Source organism: Microtus oregoni, unplaced genomic scaffold, assembly GCF_018167655.1.
Source record: "Microtus oregoni isolate MIOR12 unplaced genomic scaffold, Mior012 000001F_ref0000356, whole genome shotgun sequence".
In the NCBI taxonomy this organism is placed as follows: domain Eukaryota; kingdom Metazoa; phylum Chordata; class Mammalia; order Rodentia; family Cricetidae; genus Microtus; species Microtus oregoni.
In genome coordinates this window covers 66,751,432-66,764,245 of record NW_024543060.1, presented here as the reverse complement: position 1 = coordinate 66,764,245, position 12,814 = coordinate 66,751,432, and the positions used below count along the sequence as shown (strand labels likewise).

General features: G+C 46.1%; 1 protein-coding gene across 1 annotated transcript; it reads left to right on the top strand.

The window, feature by feature from the left end:
* The first annotated feature begins 9,339 nt into the window (after positions 1–9,339).
* Lrrc10 (leucine rich repeat containing 10) lies at positions 9,340–10,712 on the top strand. The gene has a single exon (XM_041675076.1). The coding sequence runs from the start codon at positions 9,354–9,356 to the stop codon at positions 10,389–10,391; it is 1,038 nt and encodes a 345-aa protein (XP_041531010.1). The 5' UTR covers positions 9,340–9,353; the 3' UTR covers positions 10,392–10,712.
* Positions 10,713–12,814: the final 2,102 nt, after the last annotated feature.

Here is a 12,814-nt window from a genome sequence, read left to right as displayed (position 1 = left end):
TCTAGTTTGTCATAGAAACTGACTGGTAGTGGTGCACGCCTTTAATCACAGCACCAGAGAAGACTAAAAAATGGAAGGAGACAGCTCTCAGTCAGTCTGAGGACTTCTGGAGGCATTTTGGTCTGAGGTAGAGGTAAGAGCCAGTGACTGGTTGTTTTGCTTTTCTGACCTTCAGGTTGAACCCCAATATCAGTCCCTGGGGTTTTTATTAATCATGTTACAAGAGACTAAAAGGAAAAACATGCACTTTTACATCATAACCAGAAGAGGTCGTATGGAAAAGGTAATGAAACAATGACCAGAGAAGCTTTAGGTTTTTCTGAAACCAATCTGGAAGCTAGGAGGCTGTAGGAATGAGCGACACCACCCCACGAGGTGGCTCAGACCCAGCCATTTGGGCATCCAGTGATTTCCTGGAATAATCCCTTCCCCACATCTGATGATAACATTAATAATAAAAGGAGAATAACACAAAATAGCTTCCGTGTGTGAGATACTTTGAACCCACTAACTTCATGACCTCAGGCCAAGCCCAATTTGGCAGATAAGGAAACCAAAGTTAAGAGATGTTCCCCGGTCCTAGTCAAGTGCAGAGTTGATGTTAAAACTCAAGTTTTTGTGAGCACGGAGCCCACGCAGTCCCTTTCTGTTTGTCATGTCGGTCCCTCTAAATGTCTTGTGGCAGGGAGGTATGCAAAACCAAAGTGGGCTGTGACTTTGTTAATTTTAACTTTAGGGTCTAGAATCTGAACTAAAGCCAAACAACAGTGTATTTCTCAAGCTTGATCTTCCAGCCATCTCCCACACTTCCTCTAAGCTTAGTCAGGATTACTACTACGCTGATGCAACACCATGACCAAAGCCACTTGGGGAGGGAAAGATTCATTTGACTTAGGCTTCTAAATCATTGTTTAGCACTAAGGGAAGTCAGGACAGGAACTCAAACAGGGTAGGAACCTGGAGGCAGGAGCTAAAGCAGAGGCCATGGAGGGGAGCTGCTTACTGGCTTGCTTCCTCTGACTTGTTCAGCCTGCTTTCTTATAAAACCCAGGACTACTGGTCCATGGGTAGCCCCGCACACTACAGACTGGGCCCTTGTTGATAGCAATTAAAAAGACATTTTCCAAGCTTGCCTACAGCCCCATCTATGGAGGTATTTTCTCAACTGGGGCTCCCTCCTTCCCAATGACCCCAGCTTGCGTTAAGCTGACATAAAACTATACAGCAGGGGGCTGGAGAGATGGCTCAGTGGTTAAGAGCTCTTCCAAAGGTCCTGAGTTCAATTCCCAGCAACCACATGGTGGCTCACAACCATCTGTAACGAGGTCTGGTGCCCTCTTCTGGCCTGCAGGCATACACACAGACAAAACATTGTATACATAATAAATAAATAAATAAATAAATAAATATTTTAAAAAACCTATCCAGCAGGTAAAATTTGCCTGGCATTTGTTAACTCTGAGGTTCACACTTCAAAGCTTCATGTGACTGTTAGGGACACAAGATCCAACCCTCTTCTCTCCAGATAATGAGAAAGACATCACGGGTACAAGGAAATGTTGCAATTTAAAGAGTTCAAAGAAATCTTCAGAGTCCAAGTCCAGGACCCTTTCAACTACACTACCCCACACCTAGATGGCAGTTCAAGTGGGCAGCGTTTAGCAAGAACTAGAACCAGCCGACTCCTAAAGTGGAGTAATACTGAACTGATGGCAAGTCTCTCCTCCCCAATAGATAAATGAAAAGGCCCCCAAAGAGGAAAGCAGCTAGCTTACACTGAGACTCTGAAGGGTCCACATTCGTTTGTGGTATCTGTGAGATACACCCAGATGCCCTACAATCTACTCACAACAGTCACACAATTGTTCCCTTGTCTTCCTGCTACATAAGGCATTTCCTGAGCAAAAACGCCGAGCGAGGATATCTACAGCTGGAAAGATTCCATGAACTCTTCCAGGGCCCCTGCTTCACCAAAGTTAGGTCAGTGGTAAAGCGCTTACTAAGATGTTCAAGACACTGAGTTCATTCTCCAGGGTCTTGTAATAATGCCTTCTAGATATAAGTTGTATTAAATAAATTCTGTGGGGGGAAATAGAGAAGGAGACTTCATGAGACAGGGACAAGGGACACTTTGTAAGACAGACAGTCAATTCAAATTTCACAGAACCCAAAGCTTCCTTCACAATATGAAGCCATCAACCCACCACTTATGAGGAAGCTTTAGAAACAGCAAGACTGTAAAAGGAAATTCTTTTATTTTTATTATTTATTTATTTATTTATTAAAGATTTCTGTCTCTTCCCCGCCACTGCCTCCCATTTCCCTAACCCTCCCCCAACCAAGTACCCCTCCCTCGTCAGCCCAAAGAGCAATCAGGGTTCCCTGCCCTGTGGGAAGTCCAAGGACCACCCACCTCCATCCAGATCTAGTAAGGTGAGCATCCAAACTGCCTAGGCTCCCCCAAAGCCAGTACGTGCAGTAGGATGTAAAAGGAAATTCTTTTGAAAAAAATTGTGTGATGCTTTAAGACAAGTTGGCCCAAGCTGGCCTTGAACTCAAGTTCTTCAACCTCTGTCTGTAGCTACTGAGTGCTAGTTAGCTGGGAGCAAATGCTTGCACAAGTACAATCGATTGCAACAAAGGAAATTGTGTGGATATTGCTTCTCTTCTTTTTATTGTCATCATCATCAACATGATTATCATTATATCCTGGATGTGGGTAGTCATGAAGCTCTAGAGCACACACGTGGAAATCAAAGAACAACTCTGTGGAGTTGGTTCTCTCCTATATCTTGACCTGGGCTCCAGAGATTGAACCCAGGCTTGTGCAGCAGACAATTTTATCCACGGAGCCATTTTGTTGGCCCAGAAATTCTTACAAGGCTGGTTGTATGAGGAGTATTTCAACACCATTCCAATCACTGTATTAAATTTAAAGAAAATCTTCCCTGAGATTATTAACAATTTGTCCCACTGAAGAATATAAGGTCCTGACTGTTTAATCTACTTGGTGATCCAGTCCCCAGGAGGAGGACTGGCTCACGCTGGCATAGACAACAAAGGGTACTCAACCTGAGAAAAAGAAACACTGGGGCTTCCTAATTCTCAGTTCAGGGCAGGGTTTGTGCTGCACAGTGTAGAATATTCAGTAGCATCCCTGGCCCTCCCCAATAAATACCAGTGTCAATGACAACCAACACTGTCTCCTCTACTTGGGAGGCTGACCATAAAAGGAACAATTGAACCTGGGCATTTTGCTCCAACCTGTATGGCACTCATGACCCTGTATCAAAACCAGCCAAACAAAAGTATTCAAATGTTACCAACTGTCTGTTAGAGGAATAAAGTTGCCACTAGTTAATGGCACGAGACTGTAGAGAGGGCTCAGCAGCGACAAGGCACTTGTGGCTCTTTCAGAGGACCCTAGTACATCAGATGGCTCAAAGTTGTAGCTCCCAAAGCTACACAGCAATACCCAGATTCATCATAAATCATTTATTTAGTAGCAGCTGTCTTTGCTCTCAACACTAAATTCTACTGCCACCTTGTGAGCAGAGAATGGTAATATCCCTCTGAACTCATCAAAATCTAACTTACAGAATACAGTAAAACATAAAGTCTTTTTTTTAATACTTCTGAAAACATAGAATCAGTTGGGCAGTGGTGGTGCACACCTTTAACCCCAGCACTGGGGAGGTACAGGCAGGAGGATCTTTGTGAATTCAAGCCCAGCCAGCCTGGTCTACAGGGTGAGTTCCAGGACAGTCAGAACTCAGAGAAACTCTCCCAGAAAGGGTGGATGGGTGGGGAAATCATAGAATCAAATTAATCAATGCTAATCCAGCAAGAGCTCTGTTTGGATGGAGAACTTTTTTTTAAAATATTTATTTATTATGTATATAATGTTCTGTCTGCATGTGTGTCTGTGGGCCATACCAGAAGAGGGCACCAGGTGGTTGTGAGCCACCATGTGTGCTGGGAATTGAACTCAGGACCTCTGGAAGAGCAGCCAGTGCTCTTAACCACTGAGCCATCTCTCCAGCCCCAGATGGAGAGCTTTTATTTCAGTGTTTATTGGTGACATTTAAAGGGACACACATTTTTCCCGTGTGAGTCACTCTTCTAACTGTTAATACAGTTATCGCACTGAAAGTGACTGGCTTCTTTTCGAGTCTTAACCTCATAAACCTCCCATTCAAGACCTCTTCACACTGCAAGACTGTTTAGAAAACCACTCGTGTCCCAGCTCTGGGGAACAGCACACATTCCGTCTTAATTAAGTCTGCTTTAGTAAACTGTTCGCAGTAATCCCATAGATATGGGTAAAAAAAAAAAAAACCCTCTGTCCAAGATCAGACAGTCGCGGGAGGAAGACGGGGACCCCAGGCCAGACCTGGAGGGCATATGCAGATCTTTCTGGCTGTCAGCACACAACTCATATTTTGGGAACTCCTCACTTTGTGAATCGAATCATGGGGCTGGAAAACATCCACTCCCCGCGACTGAATCTGAAAACTCAGCTCCAGCCTCTCTTTTCAGCTGGGGCGGGACAAGGACCGATGAATCCTCCTCCAGGGTCCTGGATTCAGCTGCTAGTGATGTAGACAAGCAGGATAAAGCCAAAACAAAGCCTGTTCTGCAAAAGAGACAGCCAAGGGCCAGGGCAGCAGCCATTACCACGGGTGAGAGACACACACCAACAGTCCGGCTACTTGCAAAGCCGGGGACCCATGCTGAGCCAACCACCTTGACTCGGGGCTGACGTTAAATGTACGGAACAGAAGCCCTGTGTATCGGAACAAAGACTCCAAGGATAGATTCCCTACCGGGGTGAAATGATGCCCTCTGTGAAATAGGGCCCCCATTGTTTGCCCCCGGTTCCCTGTATCAGAGCGTAAGTAGTCAATCAGTCAGTATATGATATCATTACAAAGCCCCGTGTTCCACCTAGAAGTGGAGTAAGCACTTATCCTGTGTAGGAATTTTATCTGCTATTCTTAAGCACCTGACGCCGTGCTCAGCACCTAGCAGATGCTCAGTAAACCAGCCAGTAGCCATATTTCTATTGTTATCACTTCTGGGGACCACGGGGAAGCTGCCTCATGACCATTTGTGGTCAGCCCTGGCTAGGCTAAATATAGAGGCCGAAGGCAGCGCTTGTCAAGAGATGACATGCTTTAATAGCACCAAGACGCAAAGCAAGGGGAGGGCTCAAGATAAGAGCCCTTGACATTCAAAGGTTGGCAAGACCCAAACCACCGGCTTTGGTTATAATCCTGCGCGTAGGAAATGAGAGGTGACAGGGTCCCCACGCTGCCCTGTACAACACAGGCACGGACGCTCCCGGCCCGTGGCTCTGCGGCTCAGTTACAGGGAAGGTGTCGGAGGAGGGTCAGGGGTCACGGGTATGAGATCAAGGCCCGCCCGCGAGCCCAGCTGCTCTTTTTGAACAGCGAGCAAGCTGGTGGGGGTGGATTCTTTGTTTTCTGGATTCGTTTTACATATTATTATTTTTTTTACTGTTATTTTAGATGGGATCTCACTCTGTACACCGAACTGGCTGGATATGGATGATGCGGTCTGGATTGGCCCTAGGTCTGCAGAAGTTCTTCTGCCTTAGCCTCCCAAGTGCCAGGATTGCAGGGGGAATCATGCCCAGCCAAGTTTTTTTTAAATATTTATTATTTATTTATTTATTATGTATACAATATTCTGTCTGTGTGTATGCCTGAAGGCCAGACGAGGGCACCGGACCTCATTACAGATGGTTGTGAGCCATCATGTGGTTGCTGGGAATTGAACTCAGGACCTTTGGAAGAACAGGCAATGCTCTTAACCGCTGAGCCATCTCTCCAGCCGCCCCCCAGCCAAGTTTTAATTCCAATATATGCCCTTTAAAAAAAAAAACAGCACAAAAGGGCGTAAATGGAAAAGTTAATGTCCCCATGTCATCCTAAATCTCCAGGAAGATTTCCTGTAAACAATCACTGTTCCTTAACAGAAATATTTACTCACGCAAGGGTGCATGCATATTTTTCATAGCTGGAAATCACAAAAATTATTCTGAACCCAGCTTGCTTTCTTCCCAACTTCTCCCAAGTATCTTTTCAAATCAATTTATATAGATTTATTTCTTTACCTATAATATAACGAGGTAAGATAATAGGTGAGATCTCAATGGTGTGATTAATTTGCTTTTCACTCACCCAGATTCAGTGGGTTGCTGAGTGAGGCCCAGGGTTATGGGGAGGGAACCGTTCTGTTCCCAGAATGACCCAAAGTGCTGCCAGCTTTAACATGTGACTTCCACACACTTGCTGGCTTCTAAAGTCAACACACGGCCAGTGGATGCGGAAGAGTTTGAAGGAGGTGAGGAGCCTGTTTCCTGTTTAACAACCAAGAGCCATGTCGGGGAGACATTAAACACTTTGCCTCTATTTTCAGCAGACAGGATTTTTGTTTTTAATTGAATACGTAGTTTTTAATCTTTTGTGTGGGTGTGCGCACAAGCATGAGGTCACACATACACATAGGTGTGTAAGTTCCCACAGAGGTCAAGAGTGTGCTGGACCCCCCCCAGAACTGGAGTTTTAAGGGAATTGGAGCCTTCAGATATGAGGACTGGCACGGAACAGGGGTCCTCTGAAAGGGTAGCAAGTGCTCTTAACCTTTGGGCCATCTCTCTAGCCCCCAGTGGTCAGAACTTGAGGGCCCTCCATTTCGTGTATCAACTTGACAGAAGCTACACTCATCAGAGAGGAAAGAGCATTAGCTGAGGAACTGTCTCCACGAGATTCAGCTGTAGGGCATTGTCTCAATTAGTGGTCAATGGAGGAGGGCCCAGCCCATGGTGAATGGTACCATCCCTGGGCTGGTGGTTGTCCTGGCTTCTATAAGAAAGCAGCTGCTCCCCTCCATAGCCTCTGCATCAACTCCTGCCTCGAGGATCCTGCCCCCATTTTCTTCAATAGCAAAGAGCAAGATAGAAGGATAGGTCAAATGAACCCTTTTCTCCCCAAATTGTACATTTGATATTTTCACTTGCTCAGCACGCTCCTTCCCGTTACAGATCTTTAATCAAGCTAACACTAATAACCACAGGACAGAGTCTACACCAGGCTGTTTTAAGATTAATCCAAAACTTTTCAGTTTATCTGGAGGCAGACTCTTCAGACAAGGGTCAAAGGCAGCCACATTCCTTACCAATTCAATACCATTATCAAAATACCACGGGAATGATCAAAATACCACAAGCATGCTCTCTGGGCAACATATTAAAATGCTTCTCCTCCAAAACCTCTGGAGTCAGGCCCCCCCACAGTTCATCAAACCACACTCAGCACCATGGTCCCCCATGCTCTTTCTAGTACGTTCCACTAAGCAGCACTTAAAGTGATCGATTACCTTTCTAGTTCATATTAGTCCAAATTCCAAACAAAAACATGGTCAGGCCTATCCCAGAAATCCCTCAGTCCCTGGTACCAATTTCTGTCTTAGTTAAGGTTTCTATTGCTTGTGAAGAGACACCATGACCATGATAACTCTTATAAAAAAAATAACAAAAAACTTTTAATTGGGCTGGCTTACAGTTTGGAGGTTTAGTCCATTATCATCGTAACAGGAGATGGTGGCATGCAGGCAGACAGTGCTGGAGAAGGAGCTGAGAGTCCTACATCTTGGCACACAGGCAACAAGAAGCAACTGAGCTCGATGTAGCTTGAGCATAGGAGACCTCGAAGCCCACAGTGACACACCTCCTCCAACCAGGCCACACCTCCTAATAGTGCCACTCCCTATGAGTTCACAGGGGCCAATTACATAGTACCACACCCAGTTGGGTGATGGTGGCATATGCCTTTAATCCCAGCACTCAGCAGACAGGCAGGCAGAGCTCTGTGAGTTCAAGACCAGCCTGATCTAAAGCGTGAGTTCCAGGTTAGCCAGGACTACACAACACAGAGAAACTCGAAAACAGAAACAAACCAAACTACTACAACTTCATTCTTGAACAGTCCTTGGAATGTTCTGGGTCTTCGCTGCTTTTTTAAACAGGACACTATTAGCCGGGCGGTGGTGGCGCACGCCTTTAATCCCAGCACTCGGGAGGCAGAGGCAGGAGGATCTCTGTGAGTTCGAGACCAGCCTGGTCTACAAGAGCTAGTTCCAGGACAGGCTCCAAAACCACAGAGAAACCCTGTCTCGAAAAACCAAAAAAAAAATAAAAAATAAAAAAAAAATAAACAGGACACTATTTCAGAAGACAGGCACAGAGCTTTGATGAACATTTAAAAGCTTCTGGCACATTGTACCCTAAGGTTATGTTATATTCTCTCTCTCTCTCTCTCTCTCTCTCTCTCTCTCTCTCTCCAGGCTCTAAGGTTCTATTCTAATTAATCTATGCTAATTAGTCTGCCGTCCCCCCCCCACCCCCCCAGCCTTCTTGTTCTTTTTCAAAAGGAATTCTTTTTGTGTTTGTTTTGGCAGCCCTGGAGACAGATCCCAGGGCCTCACTTCTGCTAGGCAAGCATTCTAACATTGGGCTGGTTACACTCCCAACTCAGATATGCCTTTTTGGGGGGGAATGGGAGGAGTCAAAACAGGGTTTCTCTGTGTAGCCCTTGCTGGAACTCACTCTGTAAATCAAGCTGGCATTAAAGGTGTGCACCGCCATGCCTGGCTCACAGGTGCCTTTTTGAAGAGTGGGAAGATGTTATCTGGTAGGAATGACTACAGAAACAAGAAACTACAAACCGAAAGCCATTGCTTCTGATTATGGGACCTAATCGGATTTTGTTGGCAACAGGGAGAAAAATCTCTCCAGGATGGAGACCTTTGACTCAACACCTTCAAGAAGGTGTCGTAGAAAAATCTAGTGATATGTTGTTGCTTTTGGCTATCCTCAGGATGGAAACGGCCTTGGTCATGTTGGGTAAGCTCTCTGCCAAGATAGGTGAGCTATCTCCCAAGCCTGTTTGTCTTTCATCTGTATTTACAGGGGCCTTAATAAGAACCACACGTTATAAGTCACCTGTTGCTCCAGTGTAAAGAACTGTTTAACTCACTGTATACACATAAGGAGTACTATGCAAGTATTTAAAATAATTGTATACTTTATACCTGCAAGTATGTGATTATTTTTTATTCATGTGTAATTAAAAAAAACCAATCATTTGTAGCAAAAAGGAGAGAGGACTATATGTTCAAATATTTGTAGTTCTATCTACATAGTGGAAATATGGGTAATTTTCATTTTCTACTTCTCCACCTTTGTCATAGTATTTTACCATTAGGAAAAATAATCAAGAAAGAGTAGACAAAGGGCTTAAGTGATTAAAGGCAAATATGAGTTGGATATGGCCTCCCAGACCTTGCCTGTCTGTTGGGCCTGTCACCAGACACTCAAGTCGCTATCAGGAGCACTTTTCACTGTCAAAGTGACTGGCCTTTGTCACAGAATTCCGTGTTATAAAGGGAGGGTACAAAGGATCCAATGCAGTCAGCTGAGCCGGCCCCACTCCTTGGCAGAGGTGGTGGGCAGAGGCTTGCTTAGCGGCGGCGGGCTCCACATGGGGAACACCATCCGGGCCCTAGTGGCCTTCATCCCCACGGACCGCTGCCAGAATTACGTGGTGGGAGACCTCCGGGAGATGCCGCTGGACCGGATGGTAGATCTGAGCGGGAGCCAGCTGCGTCGCTTCCCACTCCATGTGTGCTCCTTCACCGAGCTGGTAAAGCTCTATCTGAGCGACAACCACCTCCAGAGCCTGCCTCCAGACCTGGCGCAGCTGCAGAACCTGCAGATCCTGGCCTTGGATTTCAACAACTTCAAAGCCCTTCCCCGGGTGGTGTGCACCTTGAAACAGCTCTGCATCCTCTACCTGGGCAATAACAAACTCTGTGACCTTCCAGATGAGCTCAGCCTGCTCCAGAACCTCCGTACCCTGTGGCTTGAGGACAACTGCCTCACCCAGCTGCCAGATGTGGTGTGTGAGCTGAGCCTCCTAAGGACCCTGCATGCGGGGTCCAACGCCCTAAGGCTGCTGCCTAGCCAGCTCCGGCGCCTACGGGAGCTCAGGACCATCTGGCTCTCAGGCAACCAGCTCACTGACTTCCCCCCTGTGCTGCTTCGCATGCCCTTCCTGGAGGTGATCGACGTGGACCGGAACAGTATCCGCTACTTCCCCAACCTGGCCCACTTGACTAATCTGAAACTGGTCATCTATGACCACAATCCTTGCAGAAATGCCCCCAAGGTGGGCAAAGGGGTGCGCCGTGTTGGGAGATGGGCAGATGAGACGCCAGAGCCTCAGCTCAGAAAAGCTAGGCGATATGCACTGGCCCAGGAAGAAAGTCAAGAGCCACCCGCTCCCCTTCTTCCTCCCAGCTCCTGAACAGCCTCAGTTGTAAGCCAGTTAAGGATGGCCCAATTGAAGACTTCTCATTAGAGTGGAAAGAGTCCCGGATCATCTCATGTAAAGGAATACTGAGAAGAAAACATTTCCGGTCCGCTGCACCTCTTCCTAGGGGAAGGTGTGGACTGCCGGGCCTGGAAGCCAGTGATTGCCACTCCTGAAGCAGCTTCTTCAAATAAGCTACTTTGAAACACTGAAGAGGAAGAAGGGCCAGGGCCTTGGGCCTCTTCCACTATGCAGAAATGGCTGGCCATGAGGTTGGTGAGTGCTTCGAGCGTGGTATTTGGTAATAAAGAAAACAAAAACTATCAGAGTGCTCAGGTGGTCTGTCTTTAGCCCCTCCCACATACCCATTTCTTTACCATGAATAGTGTCAATGTACTGTTACTAATTTAGCTCCTGAAAAGAACAACTCTACCTCATCAGTCTTGATTCAAGGAAAGCTGTTGTTACAAAGACCTCACTTTCCAGCACCTACTGGAAAGACATCTTGGCCGGTTCCACTCATTTCCTCTATAAGGTCTGACCTAAGGTCTGCTCAGTTTACTGTCATCTGGAAAGTCAAGCCTTTCTTCCCAGTGCAGCTGTGTGATTCCGGCAGAGTCCAGGCTGTCCTCGGGAGCAAAGCCATGCTTCCAGAGAGTCATACTATGTCAAGGTAGAATGTAAAAGTCCAATTGAAACAAGCACTTAAAGTTTGACTTGGAGAAGGTCAATTGAAAGTCTCTTATGTGTAGACATTCTGGCCTTTGACCACAATTTGTTTGGGTTTTTGTTCATAGGGTCTTTTGACAGTCTACAAACCTAGGTATTCGGTGCATTATTTATGCAAGTATGTAAATTGAGACTTTATTACAAATACATAAACTCTAAATGGCTGCCCATGGATGATCTAATAACCTTTCCAAAACACAAGGACACAAATTGCCATCCTACTTGGACAAACCATATATATTGAACTTCTAGAGCTTTGGGAGGATATGACCTTTCACAAGCACGGTTCTGAAATGACAGAATCCTTCCAGCCACGCGCTGGTTAAATCAGAGGTCCCTGTCACCACCTCTCCATACAGTACACCTGCAGCCCAGTGATCAGACCAAAAAAGATGCCTTTATAGTCTTATTCAGGGTGATTAAAGCCATATACTCAGCTGATGCTAAACACAATCTGCAAACAAGAATTTGCCTTCCAAGCCTCTGCTATAGCACTTTATAGATTGCTTTCTGACCAGCGTTTGCTCTGGAGACGGACAGGTCTATTTCTCCAGCGTAAGCTGCAGGCTTGAGTTGAAGCTAACTGACCCGGATTCTCAGTAACTGTACTGCATCCAATGTTAAATTACCAACATTTGGACTGCAGCCAAATGGTTTTCTTCTAAATCAGGAAGCGTGCAACAAACATAAGTTTGTCAATTATGGCAGATTTTGCTGCCTACAAGTGTTTATACTGTAGGTTTTCCATCACTTTTATATGGTAGTTACATTCTTTTAACTCTTCTGAGGGTCCAGGAGATGCTAAGAGCAGCAAAATCAGGAAGAATGGCTACAGCACCAAATATTAACTATTTAACCCCTGGATTTTTAAGTCAGGACACCCCAAGGCCTGGGGAAATCTCTTACAGACCATCCCCTAAACAGGGGTGAAGCTAGACAAGCTCTTAACTACTGGCCTGTCCTCACTCTTCCAGAACTTGTGGTACCAACCTGTGCTGGCTAGTTTCCTGTCAACGTGACACAAGCTAGTCATCTGGGAAGAGGGAACCTTCAGCGTAGAAAATGCCGCACCAAATCGGCATGAAGCAAGCTTATGGGGCATTTTCTTTATTCATAGTTGATGTGGGAGGACCCAGCTCACTGGGGAAGGTGCCACCGTGGGCTGGCGTTCCTGGGTGCAGTCATAAGAAAGCCAGTCCGCAGTGTTCCTCCACGGCTTCTGCCTCAGCACAAATTAATAAAATTGGGAATTTGTTTGCCTTGTCTGTGGTAGGAACTTTAAAGTTCTATAGTCACTGTGATCTACAGAAGTTCCCACTTCTAGGGAAGACAATGTAACAGCTGTATTCACCATGGATGGGCGCGCTGGCGGGTTTAACAAGGGTATGACTCAAGAGAATAAAGAACAAAAGGCCGCAGGAATCCAGACACTACCAACAGCAGCAGCAAGGTGTTTGGACTCCATCAGCTCAGGTCACAGGAAAGGGAAGTATTGCTCAAATCCATTACAATAGCCATGGAAGAAGCAAGGCACATATACAGAAAATGGCCACTGGGTAGACTGGGTAGTGGTTAAGGGGACCGAGTTTGGTTCCCAGCACCCAAGTCAACCACCTGACTTCAGTTCTAGGGGGACCCAACTCCTCTGGCCTCCACGGGCACCTACACCCAAGTACACACAGGCCCAC

Excerpts from the sequence above, each read along its gene's own strand:
- Lrrc10 (XM_041675076.1), top strand. The coding sequence starts at position 9,354 with ATGGCCTCCCAGACCTTGCCTGTCTGTTGGGCCTGTCACCAGACACTC.